At 45.3% G+C, this 27,234-nt stretch overlaps 1 gene segment (V, D, J or C); it reads left to right on the top strand.

Annotated features, from left to right (window-relative positions):
* LOC141997013 (Ig mu chain C region membrane-bound form-like) overlaps positions 1–27,234 on the top strand; it is a 104,438-nt gene that overhangs the window by 74,271 nt on the left and 2,933 nt on the right. Inside the window, 5 exon segments of the C gene segment in view lie at positions 4,569–4,641; positions 19,942–20,256; positions 21,030–21,347; positions 22,269–22,592; positions 23,060–23,392. Of these exon segments, the coding sequence occupies positions 4,569–4,641; positions 19,942–20,256; positions 21,030–21,347; positions 22,269–22,592; positions 23,060–23,392 (1,363 nt within the window).

Here is a 27,234-nt window from a genome sequence, read left to right as displayed (position 1 = left end):
AGGATAGGTTGTAGATCCCTAATAATGCGTTGGAGGGGTTTTAGTTGGGGGCCGAAGGTGACGGCCAGTGGCGCTCTGTCACTTTCCCTGTTAGGCCTGTCCTGTAGTAGGTGACTTCTGGGAACTCTTCTGGCTCTATCAATCTGTTTCTTCACTTCCGCAGGTGGGTACTGTAGTTGTAAGAATGCTTGATAGAGATCTTGTAGGTGTTTGTCTCTGTCTGAGGGGTTGGAGCAAATGCGGTTGTATCGCAGAGCTTGGCTGTAGACGATGGATCGTGTGGTGTGGTCAGGGTGAAAGCTGGAGGCATGTAGGTAGGAATAGCGGTCAGCAAAAGGAAGTATTTCTTCATATAATGCACAATCAACCTGTGGAACTCTTTGCCAGAGGATGTTGTGAAGGCCAAGACTATAACAGGGTTCAAAAAAGAACTAGATAAATTCATAGACGATAGGTCCATCAATGGCTATTAGCCAGGATGGGCAGGGATGGTGTCCCTAGTAGCCTCCATTTGCTAGAAGCTGGGAATGGGTGACAGGGGATGGATCATTTGATGATTCCCTGTTCTGTTCATTCCCTCTGGGGCACCTGGCACTGGCCACTATTGGAAGACAGGAGAGTGGGCTAGATGGACCTTTGGTCTGACCCAGTATGGCCGTTCTTATGTTTGTTTGTTTGGGTTTTTTTTTTTCCAAATCACAACCCAAAATATTTCAAAGCAATCCGGGGGAGTTAGGCACCTGGGGCCAGATTTTGAAAGAGAGGCCCTCAGGGCCCAGATCTTCAAAGTTACTTAGGCACCTAACTCCCACTGATTTCAACAGTCTATGGAGCGATGCTGCTATATACCCACTGAACATTTAAAACATCCCGCAGAACGGTTTGTGTTTCTGTCTATCTGGAGGCCCGTGGGTCGCTCTTGGAGTGTGTATCTGGCCCTGCAGACCTTGCAGGGCACAAATAAGGACAGGACAGGGTTGGATTCCTCTCCTCAGTCCCAGCGACAATTCCAGCCAGCACTAGATTCTAAAACCAGGATGTGGGTTTTTCTAGCCAACTGTAATGAACCATGTATGTTGCCAGGGCACAAACCCCCGGGCCCCTCATCTCAGGAAGTCTCAGGAGGGAAATGTTGACTGTTGCTTTAAAAAATAAAATCCCTTGACTTCCGGAGGTGGCCTCTGCTTCAGATAATCTGCAGCTGTGCTGAGAAGCTGGAATCACTGTATCCTCGATCCTTAACGGCTGGGGATTTTAATGGAGTGTTTGTGTTGATGGAAAGTATTGTCATTGGATTCATCCATGTTCTTTCAGAGACCAGACAAAGGGTCGGTCGGTCTGTCTGTCTGTCTATCCCCATACATCCCTTGTATCTATCCCTCACTGCCACGGTATTGAACACATCTTACTTGGAGCTTTTTATTAACTCATTATCTGTGGAGCTTGGTTCACCCAGAAGGTCATTTTCATACATACCTCCATGAATTGGCTTTCCCCAGAGACACATGCACATGAGTTGCAATATGTTGCTGGGATGCAACTGAGTACCAAGGACCAGGGACAGCAGTTGCAGAGCCAGCAGGTAAATTCAGGCTAATTTTCCTCTGTATCTGGTCATTACCATTGCTTACTTCAAAGTGCTTTGATTGCTTCTTTATTCTCACTCAGGACCTATCACCCCGATTGACTAAACTGGGAAATTGTCCAACATCCTGGCAGATTTTGAGGCCTCTTGTTGTTGCTGGGGAGGAAAAACTTTATCTAAAATGTCTGAAGTTGAACAAAAGCAAAGACGACGTAACGGCTCTGGGCAGATTCCTGAGGACAATGGGATAACTGCGGTGGGCTGGCCTTCAACGAGCATCTCGCCATGGTTCTGAGCTCACTCTGCACGCCGCAGGAGAGCTGTCATTCTGGGGAGAATACGCTGCATCACATGTCACGGTGGTGTTGAGATCTTGGTTTAAGGATGAAGCAAAGCCCAGCCAGGGACTCTTGCGCTGAACTTTCATGTTCTCAGTTCCAAAGCCCTCAAACGGGTATAAACTGGCCATGAATCAATTTAGGTTGGAAATTAGAAGCAGATTTCTAAGCCTCAGAGCTGGGAGGTCTGGAACCGCCTCTCCATAGAAGTAGTGGGGGGAAAACAACCTGGCTCATTTTAAGATGGAGCTTGATAAGTGTCACTGGGGTTCCGTGCTGTCTGCAGTAGCAGGAGACTGGTTCAATGACCCAGAGTTCCCTTTCAGTCTTCGGCTCCTAAAGAATGACTGGGTTTATTTGGAGGGGGAGCGAGGGAATGGGTAGGCAATTCACTTCTGAATGATACTGTCAACTAGAGAGACAGAGGAACACACAGAGAGACTAACTCATCCTAGCTAATAAATCTAAACATAAGAGCAGCCATACTGGGTCAGACCAAAGGTCCATCTAGTCCAGTATCCTGTCTGCTGACAGTGTCCAATGCCAGGTGCCCCAGAGAGAATGAACAGAACAGGGAATCATCAAGTGATCCATCCCCTGTCGCCCATTCCCAGCTTCTGGCAAAATCCTGTCCCCATTGGAGTCACTGGAAACTTTTCCATTGACCTTCACTGGTGCCAGGATTCCGGTCTCTAATAGCAGGAACGTCACCTGAAAATAGAGTGGGAACGGGAGTTAGAACACGTTTTTGTTTGGCATGGCTAGGAAGACATACAAATGTGCTGGTACGAGCTGGACTACTGGGGCCAAGGCACCATGGTGACTGTAACAACAGGTACGTTATGTGGATTCTTCTGTCCTTCCTATAGATTTTTATTTCCCAAGAATTTTCTGTAGGAAGCCAAGAAGGTATTCTGAGTTTATCCACACCCAGGCAGTTGCGATAAGAGTTGTTGGGGCAGAGGAAGCATGGCCAAAAAAAGCCATAAATATATAACTGAGGATAGATGCTGTTGGGGGAAACTGATGAATGTTGAGATTATGAAAACTTCTTAAGAGTGATGAAATTCACTGGGAGCGAGGCACCCGACCCCCTCAGCCACCTTGGAAAATCCCAGCTGCATTAATGCAGATGTTAATTATATTACTCCCAGCCACAGTAATTAATGAGGGCCAAATCCAATACAAAGGGAAAGACTGCCATTGACTTCAAAGGGGACTGGATCAGGCCCCTAAAAGAGTATTTTTGTAAGGGTTGAATAGCGAGTAGAAGGACTGTGATAACTGGGGTATGGATTACTGGGGACAAGGGACGTCGGTCACAGTCAGCTCAGGTAAGAAGAGACTCATTCCTTTACTGTCTTTTCTTTTCTAATCTCTAAACTCAAGGACTATATTTCCCCCTCTGGTAAATGCTAAGCCCGATCTCTCTCTGCTGGGGTGTGACTTATAACCAGATCTTATTCTGTAGTGAACTGCTCAGGGGATAGGAATCCTGCAGTTCTCTCTGACCACAGCAAACTGTAGACTCTCTGCCCCCAAATTCCCTTGTAAACCAGAAAAGAGGGAAGATAGCAAATGGCAGCTTTCTGTACAGAGATAAGGGGCAGACACATCAGTGTGAGGGCTATGGTGAATTCGATTATTGGGGGCAAGGAACCTTGGTCACTGTCACTTCTGGTAAGTAATAAATTGTAGAGACCTCGGTATTGAGATGCGTATAAAGAACGCCACAATGGTTGTACGAATATCTCAGCCGAACAGAGACCAGCTAGATTTTTAACTGGTTACTATAATCTCCGGTAGGCAGAGTTTAAGGTAGGGAAGGGGATATTTGGTCCCCATAAATGGAGTTCTCCTTGAAAGGATAAGTGGGTTTTACACACCTAGTGGAAGGGAATTGGTCAATGTGATTACTATGGCTACTTCGACTACTGGGGACAAGGGACCCTGGTCACGGTCACATCAGGTAAATTACTAACGTTTTCCTGTCCTGATTTAAATTAGATCTATTGTTGGGACTAGATCCACAGCTAGAGTTAATCAGTGTAACTCCATTCAAATCAATGGAGCTACGCCGATTTACACCAGCCTTGGAAGGGCGCTGGTGGTATCAGATTTTGATGGGCTTAAGGGTACATTTCACCCCGCAGTAGGTCTATGCACCATCAAATTATCTAATTTGAAGGCTAAAGTGAGGTGAATAGAGCGGTGTGGTATTTGTAGAGACTCATTAAGGCATTATATTGCTGTGTTACTATGGCTATGCTTTCGACTACTGGGGACAAGGGACCCTGGTCACGGTCACTTCAGGTAAATTTCTAAACGTTTTTGTCTTGGTCTTGGTGTAACTCATTGCAGCAGAGTAAATTTCATACAGAGAATCTTTTAGTGTATAGACTTGACCCACCGCCCACTGGAGTCTTTCCCTTGACTTCAAAGGGCATTGGGTCCCATCCTACATGCTTACTGTGCTCTAACTGGGGTACTTGCAGCCACTGGGGATAAGGGAGGTGGTTACGGTCACATTGGGTGAATTTCTAACCTTTAGTCCAGTCCTGGCTTAACCCTGAGAAGTGTGGTAAATTTTGCACCATCAGAATTTTGCTATGCCCCAACTGAGTATATTTGTACAGAGACCATAGGATAACACTTTACTGTGCTACTGGGGTGCTTTTGAGTACTGGGGACAAGGGACGCTGGTGACCGTCACATCAGGTAAATCTCTAACCTTTATTCCAGTCCTCACAGTAGCAGGTTCAATTCTGCGGAGACAGATTTTTGCCTTGGCCTTGACCAAGCATATCTGTGCAGAGTTGTTAGGGCAATAGATTACTGTGCTCTGGCTGGGCTTTCGATTACTGGGGACAAGGGACTCTTGTCACGGTCAGCTCAGGTAAACAAAATTTTGCCTTATTTTGGAATCATGTATTTTCTTTTTGTTCCTAACCTTTTACCCTGTCTTGCCAGTCTTGCGTACATTGACTATTCCTAAAGGGACAATGAAAGACTGTCCCTGGCTTGCATTATGTAGCTCAAACTATCAGTGCCTTCTAGCCTTGAAATCTATCAATAGCTGACTTTAGCGAGAGTTGGATCAAGGCACAAATCTTTAAAAGAAGTCTTGCTAATGTTTTGCCACTTTGGGAGAGTAATTTTTGTACAATGGAAAATAGGGAAGAGAAATGATGTGTTACCCACTCGACTACTGGGGCCAGGGGACCATGGTGACCGTCACATCAGGTAAAGATAGAAACCTCTAAAAATTCTTCTTTCCTCCAAGTAACTTGTAAGTGTCTAAAGATAATTGGGGTGTGGGAAATTTAGTTGTCGGAAACTATTTTTAAAGTTAGTTCAAACTTGATTAAAGAAGCAATGTCAAGATGGCATTGATCATAACGACAGAAAAAATTAGAGGTAGACAAATTGGTATTTGTACAAGGGAAGGGGCAGACTTATCTCTGTGTAACTGGTATTACGAGCACTGGGGTCAAGGAACTATGGTCACTGTCACTTCAGGAAAATATTTTCAATCCTAAATTGCCTTACCTATTTAAATTAATCTCTTAAAGCTGATCATGAATGTCCCCTCTTCCAAATGTGCAAGATTATGTCTTTGTATGAGAAGGTTCCTGTGAAATTCCAAGAGTTAGAATAATTGGATGGGTGCGTAGGTTATTTTAGAGTTTCAAAGATAAATAGCACTTTAATTCCCTTTTAGTGGGTTGTACAGTTCAGTCTAGTGGTTGGGGAACTGTCACTTTGACAGGTCCTCTTCCAGGGCAAGAATATGGTAGCAAAAAAGTATGACAGATTTTCAAAGCTGCATAAGTGATTAAAGTTGGGAAATGGATATCCTAATTGCCTCTGTGACATTGAAAATCTTACCCTAAATTTTGTAGTGAAAAATGGCAGTACAAAAATCTAGAAGGAAAACCTTAAAGTATCCTCAGGTTTGGCATCCAAAAATCACCTGTCACTTTTGAAAATCTCCCTGAAATATGAGGGTAGGTTCTTGTGCACGTGGAATATCATCCTGTCTCATTGTGATTACTATGCTTACTTCGATTACTGGGGACAAGGTACCATGGTGACCATCAGTTCAGGTAAATACAATTTCTAAATATCCTATAGTATGAAATCTAGAAATCTGAAATGCTCTTGAATAACTTCTGGAAATAGATCACCAGGATTTTTTTTTCTTTAGAGTAGAGCAATTCAGATGAAATCAACCCACAGGTTAAAGAATATGGAGGTATTAAAATAGTATCTAGTATCATGTAGAAATAGTTAAAATGTGATAAAATTGGAATTAAATACAAAGGGGTGACTAGAGGCCAAGTGCAGTCAACTGGAGTCTTTCTGCTGGGTTTGAACATGCCCCAGAAGAGAGAAGGCTTTTAGTGCCAGAGAACTCAACAAAAATCTCTTTGTGTAACGAGTACTTTGATTACTGGGGCCAAGGAACTGCAGTCACTGTCACATCAGGTACTTGTAACTTTTAATCTTTTCTTTCCTCTCTTCCAAACTTAATGAGGCAAAAGGACTGAATTTAGAGTGACTCTCAATTTTCGTAAATTTGAAAGGTGGATTTTGTTCCAAAGTGTGTCAGAGTTAGAATATTATAGAGTGAAGACTAGAATAGTTATGGGGTGAGGATAAAAATGATTAGTGGTGACCATTAGAAAAAATAACTATTTGAAATCATTAGAAAATGGGAATGGGTTTTTGTGCGACCCTGATAAGAGATTTGAGCAATGTGATTACTATGCATTTGGCTACTGGGGTCAAGGAACCATGGTCACTGTAACAGCAGGTAAAAATTTCTAATCATTTCGAACTCCAAAATGTGTGCATGAACGTTCTAGTGACTTAACAAATATTGAGTTTGATCGAAAGCCGACTCTAATCAAGGGAAAGATTGCCATTGACTTCCCACTGAGCTGGCTCTGGATCAGACCCAAGAAAAAAAGAAATAGCACTTTATTTGAGTCTGTAGATTGATTCAGTATTAGATGAGATGAAATTTCATAGATTCCAGTGACTATAATTCACTATTAGGTAAAATTAGACTGAAGGCAGTGATCGTAAATAAGAATAAATGGTCAAACATTTATAGTCACTAAAAAAAATCTAGGTTCTTTGTAGACTATTAAGAATCTGGAGATAATTATAAGGGAAACTGAGAGAAAATCCAAGATAAATAGTTATAATCAGAAAAGTGAGATGAAAGACAACTTGTCATACTAGAAATGTTGGTATATCGGGGTTGGCCCATTAAGTGTAGAAGTCTGTCTAAATTAACATCTCTGTGGCTAAAACTAAAATCAAAGCAGTAGGAGGTTTTTGTGCAAACAGCACAATCAATTTTATCAGTGTGACTATTATGATGCCTTGGAGTACTGGGGACAAGGGACGATGGTCACCGTCACTTCAGGTAAAAATTTCCTCCTCTTTTCCAATCCCTATTACCACTAACTGGTTAAACTGATAAATCTTATAGAATGATCGAGTTTTGAGACTCACGAGTAACTCCTCACCCCCAAGTCCTTGAGGGTTTTTTCATAGGGGACAAGGCAATGGGGGCAGAAACGAACCTGAAATGATAGCTAGTATAAAAGGGAATTAAATAAATAACGTCAATAAATGAAGGGGTCTGGACTGGGAAAGTCAGCGAGTTTTAGCCACCTAGGCCATGAGTTAGAACCACTGTGACTACAATGCTTTTGACTACTGGGGACAAGGAACAACGGTGACCGTTTCCAGCGGTAAGTTAGCTCCTCATTTTTATGTGTAGTATTAAGTCATTGGTGAGCAAGTTAAACCAGTATTCTCCTTAGGAGGCTGCATTTTTTCAAACCCAGAGGTTAGGTGCTGCAGAGTTTCTTAAACATCCGTTTAAATTCCGCATCGACCTGTCCCTCCCTTAGCAAAGTGGCTTAATTATAAAACAGAATAAACCTTCAAAAATTCTATCGGAAGGTAGAGTCACACCCTAGAGCCTGTGAAGTAACTGGCAAACGTCCACTGATTTCAACCAAACCAGGACTTGTCTTGTAACCAAGATTCTAATGAACTCTGAGGTTATTGCTTAGGTTAACAGAATAACTGTCTTTCCATCTATGACCAATTCGATTACCGCGGTCAAGGGACCCTGGTGACAGTAACAACAGGTAAATTCCAAACTCTACTATTTCTCTTCTGTCTTGTGGTCTAGGCTGTAGTGAACAGTGTTGTTGATTTATGAGGGTCTTTTATTTTTCATTTTAAAAACAACTCTTTAAAATGTGGTTAGAGCCACAATCGGGGCTGGGAATTTCTCTAGCTCCAAATTTACAAGGGCACTTCTAAAAGTCTTAAAGAGTTTGGGTTTTTTTAACTAATGCCAGGGTTGGGTGAGAGGTCCTGGTCAGAATCAGTTTAGGTTTTTGTACGCAGTCTAATGGAGACTCTAGCAATGTGATTACTTTGACTACTGGGGCCAAGGGACCATGGTCACCGTCACTACAGGTATGATTTTTATTCCTATTGAAACGGTTATTTTTTAATTCTGAGATTTTTTTAAAAATTAAGTTGGGGGGGGTAGCTTTTCCAGTTTTCCGTTCCTTTGGGTGGGCTATTCTCAGCGATATGGAGGGACAAAGTACTAATTCAATCCTCGCTAAAGAATGCCTTCCCCCTTAAAAATGGGTTTAATTTTTTGGTTCTGGTCTTAAAATCATTGTATGGGGGAAGTTTATGTACAGCCAGAGTCCAATATTTTATTTCTGTGGGCTTCGCTTACTGGGGACAAGGGACTCTGGTGACTGTGACAACAGGTGAGGAGTTTTTTTATAGTGTTTTATTACTTAGATATCAATCGGAGATCTCGAAAACATGCAGTCTGAGGCAGCATAGAAAATGCATTGGTTCTGTTTTGTTGGCCAGGGGAACAGAGTCTAAACTTTAACTCTGAATTACATTAAAAAGAATTTGGGGTGGGGGACGGTTGGGCAAGTAGAAAATCATTTGAGAGAGAAAACTTGATAGAATTGAGAGAGAGACTTGAAATTCATTGCATCTGAATCTTTAAGTAGCTAAATATCTCTGTGAAGCTGGCCCTTGATCAAGCTATTTATCTGTCTGATGAGGACAGGAGGATAAAATTATAACGAGAAGGTGTTTTTAAAAAAATAACAGATCACAATTTTTAGACCGAATCAAAAATGCTTCTAATTTGGTACTTCAGGCAGATTTAGATGTTTCTCCAGTTCAGTAAATCATAAACTAATTTTAAAAAACAGGTCCCTAATCCTATTAACCTCAGTTAGTTAATTAATTGTCTGGGCAAGGTTATTGTAAAACTCCAGCATAGACTTGTCCCGGTGTGATAACTGGTTTGACTACTGGGGACAAGGAACTATGGTCACTGTCACATCAGGTAAAAAATAATCTTTCTTTTGTAACAATTCAGTCATTTGAGATGGTTGTTGCCTTTGCCAAGAATCCGACTCAACTCCTGTTGAAGTCAATGGGACCCTTTCCATTGGCTTTACTGGGACTTGGATCAAAACTCTAACCTGTCTTCCATACAGCCGATGCTCTGATATTAGACCAAAGACCATTTGCTCTGTTCCCTAGCAAATCAGAATCTTTTATCCCTTTGAAATTCTGTTCACTTTTTAATTTTGTGTTTTAATGCCTTGGAAAGATCTCTTTGGAGAGTGATTGGGTGGCAGCCTTTTAGAGAGAGGTTTGAATTAGGTCTACATCCAGAAATGGGTTATTCTGATCATAGTCTCTTTGGCTGGGGCTTTGAAAGAGTCTTAAGATAGTTCTGCACCCACTGAATTTCAATGGGAGTTGGGCTCCTAAGTCCATTAGGCTCCTTTGAAATCCTCTGGAAGCCAAGACTCTTAGGGTCTGATCCAGAGCCAATGGGAAGATTCCAGCTGAGCTGGATCAGACCCTTCAAACTGGATTCTCAGTCTGTCTCTATAGTCTACTGACTTCAATAGAGCTTTGCTGATTTACACCACTTGGGGATCTGGCCCTAGTTCCTTATGATGGCAGGGCAATAAAACTCTCCCATGTTTGTTTTATATTAAAAAAAATTCTAAAGAAAAGGGTCAGGCATGTAGGTTCTTGTGAACCATTGTCCAATTGATGTGTCATTGTGATAACATCTTCGGTTACTGGGGACAAGGTACCATGGTCACCGTAACATCAGGTAAAAGATTTTAACCCTACGTTTTCTATATTTGTAAGTGTTTAGAAGGGCATAAATGGGAAGATAATTTAGTTCCTCTGGATAATGCAGGATTATCTCTTCTAGGGTATGGTCTAGGGTCTTGTCCTGTTTATATTTAACTATCTCAGTCAACTTCTTATTCTATTCTTTTAGTCATAAATGACAAAAAAAATAGGACAGGCTATTGATTGATTGACAAGGGTTTTAACTCATTGCCAGATTGCTGTTTTAATACATCAGTTAATTGACAGTTGATTTTATTAATCCATATAAAGACATGAATGAATAACTAAATAAGGATTTTCTCTGTGCATAATAATGAGGAAAGGCAGTAAAAAGTCTGACCTTCTAAAATAAAAATATTTCCCTGCTAGGGTATTTAATTGTAGTCTTAATGGCACCTTGTATTTTAATGCTTAACTTGAATTTAAACATGATCAGGTCTTTCTAGGATAAATTTTAAAAGTATTTTAGATCTTCTAAGCCCACCAAATACATAGTAAAAATAGTAACTCATTGCATAGATAAGGTATTTGTGCAGACTCCCAAAAGAGGCTTGATTTGGGGGATAACGGAACCCAGGTCACCGTTACTTCAGGTAAATCAATATTATTATTGCTTGTATGTCTAATAGTGAGGGAAGGCGGTTCTCTGTGTGAAACGGGCCCCATTCTGCAGTCTGTGGTCTCCCAAAGTCCAAATGAGTTTGGGGGTATTGTTATGTCTGCCGATCATAAATCAAACCTCTCTCTATTCCTATACACTCCTACCTCTCTTTCTCACACTCTATCTTTCTTGCTATATATCTAATTTTATCTAATCTGTCTATTCAATCTCTGTCTCTAATCTCTCACTCTATTTTTTGCTATCTAATTTATCGATCAATGTATATAGTCTATCTGTCTCTGCGAGCTCCCTGGGTTTCATATCTATCTATTTATCTTACATTTCTGAGGATAAACTACCCTCCTCACAATAACACATGTAAAAACTTTAAATTTTGCCTTCCCCTGACCCAACCTTCCGGCATTAGAGACTGCAAATCTGATTTAAACTTTTTAACATGACAGGACTGAGTTTAGAAATAATTGCCCAATTGATTTCTCTGTTAATATTCATTTATTGGTCCATAGGCCAGGGTTATTTAATTTTTTTTTCTTCACGTTATTGCTGCTGAAAAAAATAAATAATCAAAAGCAATAAGATTAGGAGGGAAATTTCACTCAATTGAAATTTCAGGCTCAGATGAAAAATACTTAGCAATAGTTAAAACTAAATAATGACTTTCATTAAGATTTAAATTCTTAAATGCCTACGTCGCTGTTGAAAATTGAGTTTAGGTTTATAGATCACTTAGTTGCTTTTGAAAATTGTACCTATTTGTCTAATGGACAACTCTAATAGAATTCAGTAAGCATTTTTAAAGACAGAGACAAATATTTCATGTTTTGTTACCACGGGGGAAATTATTAGAAAGCTTTTTTGATAATTATTAAGCTAATAAATGTTATGGGGAAGATTAGTTGCCTGTCATATTTGCCCTGGAAAATCTTCCTCATAACTTTGATTACATGCTTCATTTTAAAGATTAATCTAACAAAAGATCTATTTTCCTCTGATGGTGCAAACCACGTAATTATTCTCTATACGGACCTGGGGGCTTTCAATGCACTTTAGATCAAACTGGGATTGTCAAAGAGGTTTAAGGGGTTAGATGTGGAACTTCCAATGCCTTTCATGTCCAATTCAGCCTCAGTCCATTATAAAATGGATGCTGACAATTATTAATACTTTTAAAAAAGAAAGAGATTTTTGACACTCTCACTCCCATTAAGTAGTACTTTACTCCTGGAGCAGTCATGTTCAAATCAGCAAGACCACTGCTGGATTAAAGTGCTACTCAGTGTGTCTCCGAATCTGAATTCACAATAATGAATAAAATAAAATAAAAGTGTTCCTTGAGTGTAGAACCAAGATGGCCGATTCTGGCCTACAGGGGCCTTGGGTGGTTTAGCCTCCAGCTGGCAGAGGTTCGTTTTTCAGTTCCGTTTATTTTTAGACCAATGTTTCCTTAAATAACCTTTCTGGTTTCAAAAACATCACCCCCTTGGAGTCAGTTTTGCATGATAGGCCAGAAGGTTTCAAACAACAAAGTCACATCTGTTGGGTGTGAAAATAAAATCTTAGCAGGTGGCAGAGATCAACATGTTGATAAAAGTCTTGAGCTAAATTAAGCTATTGTTGTTTTCACTAGACAATATTGGCTACATCTCCCTGCAAATGACTTTCAATGATTATTATTTTGCACAAATCTACTGCTTTGTGTTAAACAAGAATAATTTCATTCTACTTTCCTCGATGATCTTTTATTAAAGGAGAAAAATAGATTAGCAATTTCTTAGTTAATCTTCCTTTTCAGAGAATAATTTATTTGTGATTTCCTAGTCTATCTTATAATGAACAAGAGGAATAATAAAATCATAGAAATGTAGGGCTGGAAGAGAAATCAAGGGGTCTATTCCCCACCCAGCCACCCCCAATGCTGAAACAAGATTGATGGTTTCACAACCTGTGTAGTAGTTTGTTCATTTAATTATTTAAAGTTTTCTAACAGGAAACCTGAGGGAAGTTTTGCTAGGAATTTGTGAGCATGTGAAGTTGAAAAATAGATATTACTATTTAGCCAGATTTATAATTAATGCAATTAGATACATGTACACACTTTAATGCAGTCTAATTTTAACCAATAGTATCAGATTTATCTATAAATTTGAATGAAATAAAAGTAATTAGATTGATCAAAAACTTTAATCTAAAATAGAATCTTAAATTAATAAAAATAGCCTAATTGTATTTTTAGTCATAGAATTAATTAGATTCATTAACAAACTTTAATCCAATAGAATTCAATCTATAAAATTAATTAGATTGATAAACAAGCTTTAATCCAAAAGAATTTTTTATGAGTAGAAACCAAAAACCATCAACAAACATTTAATAAATTATTTGATTTTAAATTTGATATCGAAGACCCACCGCTGAAAGAAAATAAACCTGCATTTGCTTTAAATGAAGTTCAGTGGCAGATATTTTATCATTTTCCAAATCAAAACTTTATATGATGTTGAATCATATACAAGTTATGTCAAGGAAAATTATTTTAATTGAGAATTTTTTTAATAACTTTGTGTCTCATGAAAATATTCGAACATGTATTCAAACCCCAATTCAATTTTAAAGAGAATATTATCAGCCATGCACTTCCATTTGAGATATTTTTACCAAGCCGTAAAAATTACTTGGAAGACAAGAGATATTTAAGAAAAAATATCTACGAGGCAATTAATTAATCCATCATTGGAAATGGAATGTCAAGAAAGACATAAAATGGCATCTCAACAGAGACTCAATTGGTAAGAAATCTAATTATCTTTTTGAATATTTATCTTTATCTAATGATGTTAAATGGATGCAAAAGTCCTTTTATTTCCCCACTAAGACTTGCCTTAAAAGCTCATTTATTTGCATTCCAACAATTTAGAAAATAACGTTAGATTTTCTTTGAAAGACAAGTATACCCTGCACATCTGTAGATCCATATTGATGAATACTTTGTTAGAAATAATTTCAGGGTGGCTGTAGATATCACTTTATTAATAGACAGTTTGTCAGTTAATACTTATATAGGGATCAAAAGAAAATGTTGTTTATTAATAAGAAATAGACAGTTAATTATTTATACATCATTTTGGAATTTTGATTTGTTAATATGATTTGGGAACTAATTTTGATTTATTCGTAATACACTTAGTTTATTGAATTACTAATAGTATATTTTAGAAATTACAATTGATTTCGTTAATAAGATAGAGCCTGACAGATGATGTTCATTTTTAATGCTATATAGTTCAGCAGTGAATTTTCTCTAAGAATTATTTTTTATAATACTTGTGTGCAAAAATGAGAAGGGTCGTTCTGAATTTAGCTGAAGTTAGCCTCAATGTTTATTTGAGTTTATTTTCCAAGTCAATATCTTTGTGTTTGTCTTTCTGTGGTGGCGTAAAATCAGAGCGAGAGACCAGTGAACTGAGCTGATTTTAAAGAGTCAGGGTTTATTTTCAATTATTTTGGCAGTCCGTAGGGATTTCAGACTCGTTTCCCTGAGGAAAAGGAGGCGGCTAGAGCTGTTGACTTGGATGAAATTAGAAATGCAGCTTTTACTTTAATTTAGGGAGTAATTTGCTTTTTCTTGAGGGGGGAAAAAGGCAGATTATGGGGAATTTAAATGAAATGAACGTGCCTGCCTATGTTTTACATGCTTTTCCTCCCTCTCATTGACCTGTTTTAGCACCGTGTAAAGCTTAGAGAATCTATCCCTTAACTTAATTACAAATTCACTCCTGGAGTGATTCATAGATTAGCCGGATATCCTAAATACTAAGTAACCTTATTAATCGAAAATTTCTTAGCCACCGGGTACAATGGAAATACGTAATTAATTAGAAAGATTTCCTATTTAACTAATAGATTTTTTTAAATTCACAATTTAATTGAATAATTGACTAAATAGAAGGCTACTGATAGATAGAGGTCGGAATGGTCCCCTGGTATGGCTCCCTTCTGTTGGGCCTCTATTAGCACCGGGCTGGGTGAGCAGGGTCCCGGTCCCCGGTGGTACCGGATCCCCCCTAGCTGGGTCTTTAACAGCACCGGGCTGGGTGAGCAGGGTCCCGGTCCCCGGTGGTACCGGATCCCCCCTAGCTGGGTCTGTATCAGCACCGGGCTGGGTGAGCAGGGTCCCAGTCCCTGGCAGTACCGGATCCCCCCTAGCTGGGTCTGTATCAGCACCGGGCTGGGTGAGCAGGGTCCCGGTCCCCGGCAGTACCGGATCCCCCCTAGCTGGGTCTGTATCAGCACCGGGCTGGATGAGCAGGGTCCCGGTCCCCGGCAGTACCGGATCCCCCCTAGCTGGGCCTGTATCAGCACCAGGCTGGGTGAGCAGGGTCCCGGTCCCCGGTGGTACCGGATCCCCCCTAGCTGGGTCTGTATGAGCACCGGGCTGGGTGAGCAGGGTCCCGGTCCCCGGTGGTACCGGATCCCCCCTAGCTGGGTCTGTATCAGCACCGGGCTGGGTGAGCAGGGTCCCGGTCCCCAGTGGTACCGGATCCCCCCTAGCTGGGTCTGTAACAGCACCAGGTGGGTGAGCAGGGTCCCGGTCCCCAGTGGTACCGGATCCCCCCTAGCTGGGTCTGTAACAGCGCCGGGCTGGGTGAGCAGGGTCCCGGTCCCCAGTGGTACCGGATCCCCCCTAGCTGGGTCTGTAACAGCACTGGGCTGGGTGAGCAGGGTCCCAGTCCCCGGTGGTACCGGATCCCCCCTACCTAGGTCTGTAAGAGCACCAGGCTGGGTGAGCAGGGTCCCGGTCCCCGGTGGTACCGGATCCCCCCTAGCTGGGTCTGTATCAGCACTGGGCTGGGTGAGCAGGGTCCCGGTCCCCGGTGGTACCGGATCCCCCCTAGCTGGGTCTGTAACAGCACCAGGTGGGTGAGCAGGGTCCCGGTCCCCAGTGGTACCGGATCCCCCCTAGCTGGGTCTGTAACAGCACCGGGCTGGGTGAGCAGGGTCCCGGTCCCCGGTGGTACCGGATCCCCCCTAGCTGGGTCTGTATCAGCACCGGGCTGGGTGAGCAGGGTCCTGGTCCCCAGTGGTACCGGATCCCCCCAAGCTGGGTCTGTAACAGCACCAGGCTGGGTGAGCAGGATCCCGGTCCATGGTGGTACCAGATCCCCCCTAGCTGGATCTGTATGAGCACCGGGCTGGGTGAACAGGGTCCCGGTCCCCGGTGGTACCGGATCCCCCCTAGCTGGGTCTGTAACAGCACCGGGCTGGATGAGCAGAGTCCTGGTCCCCGGTGGTACCGGATCTCTCCTAGCTGGGTCTGTAACAGCACCGGGCTGGATGAGCAGAGTCCTGGTCCCCGGTGGTACCGGATCCCTCCTAGCTGGGTCTGTAACAGCACCGGGCTGGGTGAGCAGGGTCCTGGTCCCTGGTGGTACCGATCCCCCCTAGCTGGGTCTGTATGAGCACCGGGCTGGGTGAGCAGGGTCCCGGTCCCCGGTGGTACCAGATCCCCCCTAGCTGGGTCTGTAACAGCACCGGGCTGGGTGAGCAGGGTCCCGGTCCCCGGTGGTACCGGATCCCCCCTAGCTGGGTCTGTATCAGCACCGGGCTGGGTGAGCAGGGTCCTGGTCCCCGGTGGTACCGGATCCCCCCTACCTAGGTCTGTAACAGCACCAGGCTGGGTGAGCAGGGTCCCGGTCCCCGGCGGTACCGGATCCCCCCTAGCTGGGTCTGTAGGAACACCGGGCTGGGTGAGCAGGGTCCCGGTCCCCAGTGGTACCAGATCCCCCCCTAGCTGGGTCTGTAACAGCACCAGGTGGGTGAGCAGGGTCCCGGTCCCCGGTGGTACCGGATCCCCCCTAGCTGGGTCTGTATCAGCACCGGGCTGGGTGAGCAGGGTCCTGGTCCCCAGTGGTACCGGATCCCCCCAAGCTGGGTCTGTAACAGCACCAGGTGGGTGAGCAGGGTCCCGGTCCCCAGTGGTACCGGATCCCCCCAAGCTGGGTCTGTAACAGCACCAGGCTGGGTGAGCAGGGTCCCGGTCCATGGTGGTACCAGATCCCCCCTAGCTGGATCTGTATGAGCACCGGGCTGGGTGAACAGGGTCCCGGTCCCCGGTGGTACCGGATCCCCCCTAGCTGGGTCTGTAACAGCACCAGGCTGGGTGAGCAGGGTCCCGGTCCATGGTGGTACCAGATCCCCCCTAGCTGGATCTGTATGAGCACCAGGCTGGGTGAGCAGGGTCCCGGTCACCGGTAGTACCGGATCCCCCCTAGCTGGGTCTGTAACAGCACCAGGCTGGGTGAGCAGGGTCCAGGACCCCGGTGGTACCAGATCCCCCCCAGCTGGGTCTGTAACAGCACCAGGTGGGAGAGCAGGGTCCCGGTCCCCGGTGGTACCGGATCTCTCCTAGCTGGGTCTGTAACAGCACCGGGCTGGATGAGCAGAGTCCTGGTCCCCGGTGGTACCGGATCCCTCCTAGCTGGGTCTGTAACAGCACCGGGCTGGGTGAGCAGGGTCCCGGTCCCCGGTGGTACCGGATCCCCCCTAGCTGGGTCTGTAACAGCACCGGGCTGGATGAGCAGAGTCCTGGTCCCCGGTGGTACCGGATCTCTCCTAGCTGGGTCTGTAACAGCACCGGGCTGGATGAGCAGAGTCCTGGTCCCCGGTGGTACCGGATCCCTCCTAGCTGGGTCTGTAACAGCACCGGGCTGGGTGAGCAGGGTCCTGGTCCCTGGTGGTACCGATCCCCCCTAGCTGGGTCTGTATGAGCACCGGGCTGGGTGAGCAGGGTCCTGGTCCCTGGTGGTACCGGATCCCCCCTAGCTGGGTCTGTAACAGCACCGGGCTGGGTGAGCAGGGTCCTGGTCCCTGGTGGTACCGATCCCCCCTAGCTGGGTCTGTAACAGCACCGGGCTGGGTGAGCAGGGTCCCGGTCCCCGGTGGTACCGGATCCCCCCTACCTAGGTCTGTAACAGCACCGGGCTGGGTGAGCAGGGTCCCGGTCCCCGGCGGTACCGGATCCCCCCTAGCTGGGTCTGTAGGTACACCGGGCTGGGTGAGCAGGGTCCTGGTCCCCAGTGGTACCAGATCCCCCCTAGCTGGGTTTGTAACAGCGCCGGTCTGGGTGAGCAGGGTCCTGATACCGGATCCCCCCTAGCTGGGTCTGTATCAGCACCAGGCTGATTATGGGGGCCAGGACCCCATGTTACCAGCTCCCCTCTAACTGAGTCTGTAGTCTGAGTCTGAGTCTATCAGCACCAGCTGGATCAGAGGATTCCTCGCGGTACCAGCCGTCCTAGCCCATACTGATGTGAAGGTTGCCAGGTACTGTTTTGTTCTGTATAACCTTCTGTCTTTGCGGGGCTCGATCTGAAGGGTTTGTCCTTCTCTGGTTCCGGTTCCCATCCTTAGTAATTCTGGGCCAGCCCCTGGCAGGACACGATCCGTTCACATCCTGAGTGATACCAACTCTCCCAGTGAGATCTGTCCCATTTGGGGCTGGGACAGAGCATCCCTTCTTCAACCCATTCCTGGTCTTTGTAGCAGGCTGCTTTTGGACATATCTAGGGGGTCCCTTGTTACCTGTGGCCCCCTTGTCGTATCAGTAAAAGTCTCCTGGTTTCGGAGGTCTGGGGGCTGGTTTGGGTCAGAATTTGGCCAGATCTTGGTCTCCTCCAATCTGAGCTTTTGTTCTGGGTTTGCCAGAATTTGGTGATAGAAAGAAGGTGAAGGAGGCAATAAATGATTGATTTTCTGGGCTACGTCCCCAGTTGGTGTAAACAAGGTGTCCCTTCATTCGAATCAGCAGGGCCAGATTCCCAGATGGTGTAAACTGGCCAAGCTTTCTGGTTTGTGAGAAGAACAAGAGTGAAGGAAAACTGGTGGGGGAAGGGGAAAAATAGTGAGATGGAGAAGGAAGGAAAGAGGCGAGGAAAGCTCTGCAGAGACATTGCTTAGTGTAGAGGACACGCTCATATGTTTGTGTTTCTCCAAAGAGCTCAGGATCTCCAAAAGCTTTGGGCTCTTGGAAGCAACCGGGACCCGGTGGGAATTTGTACCATCCTAACGTGCTGCACTGACCATCTTTTACTGCACATTTTAGAGCAAGCACGAGGCAGCAAATCTTTAGCTCTTTCCACGGGGTTGCCTGGCTCACGCCTCAGCTCTGCATTGTGCCCGGTGCTATTCATATGGGGAGGTGGCTTCCAGCCAGGTTGACCCTTTGGGCAATGCAGAAAGGTGCCACTTTTTCAGCAGTGGTGTACCATGGGAAAGTGGTGGGGACAGAGGTTTTCACTGGCTGGGTTGGCAGCGTAATGACGTCGCTGATCAGGGCTCTGCTGGGGTCGAGTGACAAATTCAGGAAAGGGGGACTCAACCACCAATGGACAACTGATCACGGACTTTCAGCATATGGCTGTTGGGAACCATCCATTGATCTGAGGGGGAGAAGTTGGTGTTGAATCTCACTCCATTCCTACAGGGCCAGAGAGGCCTTGGAGTCTCCTCACAAGCAAAGGGGGATTGAGGCATGTCAAGGGAACTGGGGCCATACACACAAGAGGACTGGGCCATAGATGCATAAGATGGGGCCATATGCAAGTATACAAGAGGACTGGACCATATATATAAGGAGCTTGGGGTCCTATGTCTGTATACAAGAGGGGGGCTGTGCCATATATACAAGGGGGCTGGGTTCCTATGTCTGTGTATACGGAGTGATGGGCCATAGGTCTGTAAACAAAATGAACCTGGGGCCATATATGACAATTTTTAAATCAAGCTTGGATGTTCTTCTGAAAGATCTGCTCTAGGAATTATTGTGGGGCAGTTCTCTGGCCCATGTGAATCTAGATGATCACAGTGGTCCCTTCTGGCCTTGGAGTCTATGGATATTCAAGTACATCAGGGTTATACGTGCACACAATGGAAGCTAGGACCTTCAACGTGGGGACGTCACCCCCAGGAGGTTGCCCTTTCCTAGTGACTCATCCCAGGGCGATGCATATCTGAATGTGGGATAACACTTGCTTTTTTCTCCCCCGAACCAAGCTGCAATTCTCTTTCTCAAGTTCAGCAGCTCCCCTACATGCCCCATGGTGGTGCTTTAATGTCTCTTCTCTGCCCTTCTCCCACCCCCATCCTTTCATTGTTTTGATCCTCAGCGTCCCCAGCTGCCCCGTCTCTTTTCCCGCTCTACCCTTCCTGCGGGACCGACACAAGTCAAGATCCTGTCGCACTGGGCTGCTTGGCTATGGACTTCCTTCCGGACTCAATCGCTTTCTCCTGGAGTGATAAAGGAAACATCAGCATCACCAGTGGCATCACGAAATTCTCCTCGGTCCTGACTTCAGCTGGGACCTACACTGCCACCACTCAACTATCGGTCCCTGCCTCCAAATCGCAGGAGATTTTCTATTGCTCAGCCGAACACCCAAATGGGAATAGGAGAATCCAAGTACCTGACAAAGTACCCTGTTGTAAGTAGTTTCATTCTCTTCTTCCGGACAATATACACAATTACTTACAACCCAGCATGGAGTCACTGGATAATTGCAGGCCTTTCAGCTATTGCATCTAGCTACTTTGGGGAGAGGCTCATTAGAAAAGCACCGATAGATCTACACATAAGAAAGAGTGGGTCCCTATGTTTCCTAGGGACAGGACTCATGGGTTCCATCCCCAACTCTGGGATTGGAGCAGGGTCTAGTGGGTTAGAGCAGGGAGGCACTGTGAGCCAGAACACCTGTGTTCTGTCTCTAGCTCTGGGAGGGGAGAGGGGTCTAGTAGGTCATAATAGGCTCAGGACTCCTGGGTGACTCTGGGAGGGGAGTGGGGTCCAGTCGGTCAGACTGGGACATGGGAGAGAGGACTCTTGAATTCTCTTCTCAGTTCTGGAGTTTAATGTTGACCACATAAATGGGAACATGTTAGCTCCTTCGTGGCTGGCCACTCTACCAGAAACTCCATGCTCAGGGTCTGTGGGGGTGGAGCTTGTGATTGTGGGTGGAGCTTATGAAGGGGACACCCCTTTGCAGTCTAAGCACTGTGCTGTAGTGGAAGGTGGTTTGGGTTGCAGGCCATTCAGCTACTGGCTGATAGCAGAGCCCATCAGATGTAAAGAAAGAGACACGGGCCCTGCAGCCCCCATACACACACTGTCAGCTTTGCATATTCTGCATTCTGGGTGCCAAGTTCACATGTGATAATTCTGTCGTCTCCACCCCCTTGCTTTTGTCTTGCATGTTAACAGCTCTTGAACCCAGTATGACCATCCGTCCCCCAGCCAGAAACCAATTCCAAGAGCCCTATAAAAATTCCACCATCATCTGCCGCGTTACAAATCTCTGCAGCCAGACTGCTACCTTCACATGGCTGAAGGATGGGGCACCGGTCATCTCTGGAGTCACCACTCATAGCCCTGTCTCCAGCGGCCCCACTGGTTATACCCACATCAGCCAGCTGTCTATAATGGAGAAAGATTGGGATGCCGACCGCAAATATAGCTGCAAGGTGGAGAGCACGAATTTCAGCGAGATGATTAACACTAGCAAGTCTTTTGAGTGTGGAAGTAAGTTGTGACCTTCAGGGGTTCCATCCCTCTCTGAAACGATCATGACCCATCCCCCAGCTCCACTCAGGGTGTGTCCATGTAACCCGAGGGCCAAGTGGCTGAGACTTTCCAAGGGCTCATAACCCATATTTAGGGCCAGGTTTTGAAAATAACTCCTTTCCCAGGGAGCCCTTCTGAAAACTCTGTCCTTAACTCTCCCCTAGCGCACCCCTAAACATCCTTGATTATTTTGAACATCATAGATCCCCAGGAGAGACTGTGGTTAGGGCACATCTTAGCCTCTCTGGGCCTCTGTTCCCCATCAGTACAATCAGGATAAACGCATCTCCCTCTCACTGGGATGTTGTGAGGTGCTCAGATACTATGGTAATAGGAGCTATATGTATACACCATAGATAGATCAATAGATTATTGCCTTCAAACTCTTCTGTGTTCTACCAAACCAAAAAACAGCCCTGTGTGAATTAGCCACTGGACCTGGCACAAGAAGAATTGAAGTTAAGTAAGCAATGGGCCACTGGGGCATGGGATGAGACCTCTAAAATAAGACAGGGATCCCTCCTCTAGTGCTGAGATGCAGCCACAGGGGAGAGGCAGCTGCTTATACAGGGATCCATCGTCCAGCAATGAGATATGGCCACCTCTTGGGTGGGGGGTGCAGGGGCTGTCTAACAGCCGCACAGCGAAGTTGCAGAACAGCTTAGGGCAGGAGGTGAGGAACACCTCATCCCACATTAAAACTCCCTCCTCCCCTCCAAACATTAAAATTAAGGGAAGCTTCTGGCTCATTGAGTTGATGCTCAGGTGTACTGGGTAGGGGCATCTTCTGGACACAAAGAACAACATAATTCTTTTAAAAATTACACAGCCCACGGGTAATCGAATGAGAACTCTCACCCATCTCTTTCTGCCTCCCAGCTATTGACTATCCCTCTGACATCGAAGTCAAGGTGATCCCGCCTACTTTCGCTGATATTTACATCCGCAAATCGGCCATACTGACCTGCAGGGTCATTAACATGCAATCCACGGAGGGGCTCAACGTGACCTGGAGGAGAGAGGATGGCAAGGAGCTGAAGACCAGCCTCGGAGAACGTAAGGTGCAGAGCAATGGCCGTTTCAGCGTGGATGCCACAGCCTCTGTGTGCGCAGACGAGTGGGAGAGAGGAGACTCGTACACCTGCAAAGTGGATCATCCAGACCGCATCTTCCCCATTGAAGAGACTTTGACCAAACAGCCTGGTAGGTGACCCTCTTCCGTCAGCTTGGTTGTGCTCACAGCTGGTCATTACTGACCTGGGGCCAGATATTTCGTGGGGCAGGGGTTAAAATACCCATCAGAAGGGAAAAGAATTCTCCTTCCTCTAACAGTTTTAGGCTGAGCTTTGCAATGCTACCTAAGGGCTCTGGGTGTCCAGCTCCCATTAGAAATTAATAGGAGTTTGACATCCAATTCCTTCGGGTGAGTTTAGAAAATCCCACCCTTGGTCTGTATCTCTAGCTAAGAACTCACCCCCATCACCTCTCAAGCATTCCCACCTAAGAGCAGGCCAGTGGTCTATGCAACCCACCATGGCAGAGAAACCCATGCAAGTTCATTAGTGCATGTCCATTGCATTGGACCAGGGCCAGGAGCCGTGAGTCCAAGGACCCCTCGGTCAAGCGAGGTCACTTGTTCATTCTTTCTCCAACTCTCTCTCTTTGTACAGTAACCAACAGCCACGCTCCATCCATCTACATCTTCCCTCCTCCCTCTGAGCAGCTGGCCCTCCGCGAAGCTGCCACCGTCACCTGCTTGGTGAAAGGTTTCAACCCCCCTGACCTCTTCATCAAGTGGCTGAGCAACGGTGAGGAGCTGAACGCCTCCAAGTACATCAACACCGAGCCCATCCAGGAGTCCAGCCAGCCACCACTATACTTCGCCTACAGCACCCTGAACATCAATGAGCAGGAATGGAACGCCGGCAACACCTACACCTGCTTAGTCGGACATGAGAAGCTGCCCCTGCAGGTGACCCAGAGGACCGTGGACAAGTCCACCGGTAAACCAACCTTGGTCAATGTCTCGCTGGTGCTGTCCGATACCGCCAATACCTGCTACTAACCGTCGCGCCCTCCCCTGCCGTCCCATCCCCCATTGTGCCTCTCACTCCTCCGACTGCTGTTTGGAAGGGGAGAGGTTACATGCTCCCTCCTATGTGTGTGTAAAATAATGGAGTTTCTGGAATGGAAAATCGTTGGCTGCATATTTTAAAAAAAAATTAGAAATAAAGTCAATTTTGGGAAAAAATGGAAAATATTTAAGTCCTTTTCTGGGGAAAATACCATATGATGTGTCCCCAGAGATGGGGAAGGGGTTTCCAAGAGTTCATTGCCCAAATGAAATGGGAACTGGGCAGTCATGTTTGCACTGCAGTCATGATTCTCATATCTCTTCCTGTCTGTCTGTCTTTCTCTCTCCAGTCCTCGCTCCCTCTCACAACCTTCTCCTTGCTAATCTCATCTTTTCCACCTCCCTCTCATGCCCCTGAACACAATTAGCTTGAGCCTCAGTTACTTAATTCCTGCCGATTCTCAGTGACTTTGGAAGAGAGAGTGGGGCCAAAGTAGCTTGAAATTCTCTTTCCATTCCCTGTATTCTCCTGGTCTCTGAGCACCCTCGGGGCTGCTCTAACATACTCACTGCTTTCCTATAGGCCCTGGGAAGCAGACAATAGACATCTGATAGCAGTGAGCACCAGCCAGACTGGACTGGACTAGTACTTCTGCAGAACCTTTACACCAGTTCTCCATCCACCTGGGAGACCCTTTGCCCAGGAAGTTCTCTCAGGGGGTTCTTTCTGCCCACTTTAAGGTAACTTTGCAGTGCCAAAGTGGGGCAACTGAGAATCAGGCACAGTCTCTGGTATCCAATTCTTTCATGATTATCACACAAGGTGACAAGAAATACTCAGTCTCATACGCAATCTCTGGTGTCATTCAGTACACTCACAATCCAACGCATAGGCTCACAAGAAGTATTCAGGTCTCACATATGGTTCTTGTGGCATTCGATGTATTCATGGTCAACCCACAGGGTAATCTTGGCACCTAAAGGTTCTTCTGGCTCATGGTTTCTCTTGAATGTCTGGTCTCCCAAGAAAATAAAAGATCAGAGATATAAAAACACATAACCACAATGATGTTGAATATATCACAATATTCTTCCATGCCCACTGGGATTTCCCTTTGAGGTGTTTTGCTGATGCACACAAATACCTGCACAATTTACTGTCAGAAGACAGGATACTGGGCTAGCTGGAGCGTTGGTCTGACCCAGTCTGGCCGTTCTGATGTAACAGTCAGCGTTTGTTTATCCATGCCTGGTAGACCTTTCCCTTCAAGTTGCTTTATAAAAACTCCATGCATATGTGGCAATGATTCCATGCTTTGGGGCATTGCCTCTGTTCGTGATGAACCCTAAGGAGCATTGCACATACTCAGTAATCGTTTTATTCACCACTGAAAAACAGTACGATTCACAGCATCTATCACCTCATGACTCCAAAGTGTTCCACCAGTTTGCCAGCCAGGCATCATGTCCCCCACCTACTGCCTTTTGTACACTGGGGCCTTAGTCTACTTCTTAATAGGACAGGAACCCAGATCACCCCAAAAAAGACAATCACTCTCAAAGCTGGCCCTGATCAGCCACCAAGTCGGGGGAAAATACCCTGCTCACACAACTTAACAACCCAATGGTGGGCAGCATTATGAGACTGGCATCCAGGGAGAGATTTGCAGATACAGCCTATGATACTCTTATTAATCTCAAAATACAAAATTATTTAGTAAAAGAGAGAATAAAGGTGCTAAGGAAAGGCATATGGGTTCTTCGGGCTCTGGGGTACTGGCTCTGATCCAACCCCACTTCAGAGGGATTAGCTGGTTCAGGAGTGTTAGAGAATGGCATATAGGGCATTTCCCCTCTAGGGGGCACCAGCTTTGATTCAGTCCCCAGGGGCAGGGGGCTGTCTGGCTCAGGGCTACAGGATATGGGATATGGGGCCTTTCCCCTTTCATGGGCACCAGCTTTAATCCAGCCACACATTTGCAAGATCAACAGGGTCGGGGAATGAGCTATGAGGTCTTTTCCTCCTTCGTGCACTGGTTCCAATCCCACCCTGGATTAGTAGTGACCCAAAATATTTCCTGTTATGTAGTGAGTGTCAGACCAGTTCTTAGTGTGATAGGTACCATCATTGCATTATATAAGAATTTAGATAGGTGTCTAGTGGGGTTTGTATGGAGACAGATTCTGCAATGGGTTAATGGATAGGTAGATAAATAGATACACACTAGGGAAGGAAAGATAGAAAAGTACTGCAGAAGGAAGGAAGCCAAACCTGCCAGGCTTACATGAACTGAAGGCCTTATCCCAGGAAGTTCTCTCTGCTAGCGACAGAGAGTTCTTGTTGAGTGTCTTAATTATGTACTTCCTGTCAATACAAATTTAAAAATTAGCGATGGTTGAAAAAAATCTGTCTAAATTGCTTTAGATGGAAATTTAGGGTTTCGGGTCAAATTATATTTTTCACAAAGTTTCTGCTTTCCACAGCAAACTTTGATTTAATTTTTTGTCAAAAATGGAAGGTTCTAAATCCAAAATATTTCAACTCTGAAATGCTTCTTTGGTGCCTCATGGGAGCTGTAGTTCGAGTGCTCCCATTCTCCTCTCCGGGCCAAGCTCCCCAGCTGGATTTCATGTCCCATAATGCACTGTAAGCATGCCTCTCCTGTGATGCATTGCCTCTCCTTGAGAAAAGGCAAGACTGTGGTGCATCCTGGGAGATGTGGTCTGACCAGGGAGCCTGGGCTTTAGAATAGGATGGGCAAAGAAGACTCCGGAACTACAACTCCCATGAGGCACCATGGTGCCATTTCCAAATTGAAATTGTTCCATTTTTGCATGAAACATTTCAGTTTTCAATCCAAACAAATTAAAAATTTTCCAATGAATTTAAAAAAAAATAATTCTGACCAACTCAAATAAAAAGTGCCATGAACCCAACAGCATCTCTCACAGATGAAAATCCAATCTTTTCAGAAAACTCACTTTGCAATAAAGCTCCATTCCCCCCGCCCCCAACTCTGGGCTCAGCAGAATCTTTTAAAAACAAGAGTTGTCCCACAACTACCCATGCTGAAGCCACAGTAAGACACCTCACTGCATCTTGGATACAACTTACATTCACACAAGTCCCTTCTTTGGCATGAAACGTAAAACTCGATCTTGACCATTAATGGTCATTCAAGATCTCATTGTCATTTCCCCCTTATCCAATTTCTATAGTAGGAAAGTGCGGAATCTGAGATTTCCCACTCACCCAAGAGATTCAGAGAAGCTTCTGATCTGAATCATCAAAACTTTTGAAGTCTATTCATCGTCACTTTCCATGGTTCTCAGTTCATGAATCAAAACCTTCATGACTTGGTCTTCTTCAGTCACTACCACTAACTATTCCTCTTCTCTGTTGTTCATTCTCCCATATGCGCCCTTGCAATACTAGCATGCACCCTTTAAAGTAGAAGTGTTGGCCGGAATAATGACCATGCGGTGGAAGGGTGACCGGCACAAGGTCTATGAAACATTTGAGTCCCTCTTAATAGTCCCTCAGAATAGAATTTAGAGGTTGCACAAGCCCCTCTGCATAGAAATTAACATCACCCATTTTCAGTTTGCAACCAAGAACAACCAGAGACATGCCTGCAGGGAGCAGAAATATATTCATTTATAGGCAGAAATATATTCATACGTAACATTCTGTGGTCAGAGAAGAACATGCCTACAGACATATAGGTCTGCCAATATCCCCTTCTCTCTCTCCTTCACCCTTCAAAGCTT

This window comes from Natator depressus, chromosome 13 (assembly GCF_965152275.1).
Source record: "Natator depressus isolate rNatDep1 chromosome 13, rNatDep2.hap1, whole genome shotgun sequence".
Taxonomy (NCBI): domain Eukaryota; kingdom Metazoa; phylum Chordata; order Testudines; family Cheloniidae; genus Natator; species Natator depressus.
The sequence above is the reverse complement of the archived record's forward strand: the minus strand, read 5'-3'. Positions and strand labels throughout refer to the sequence as shown.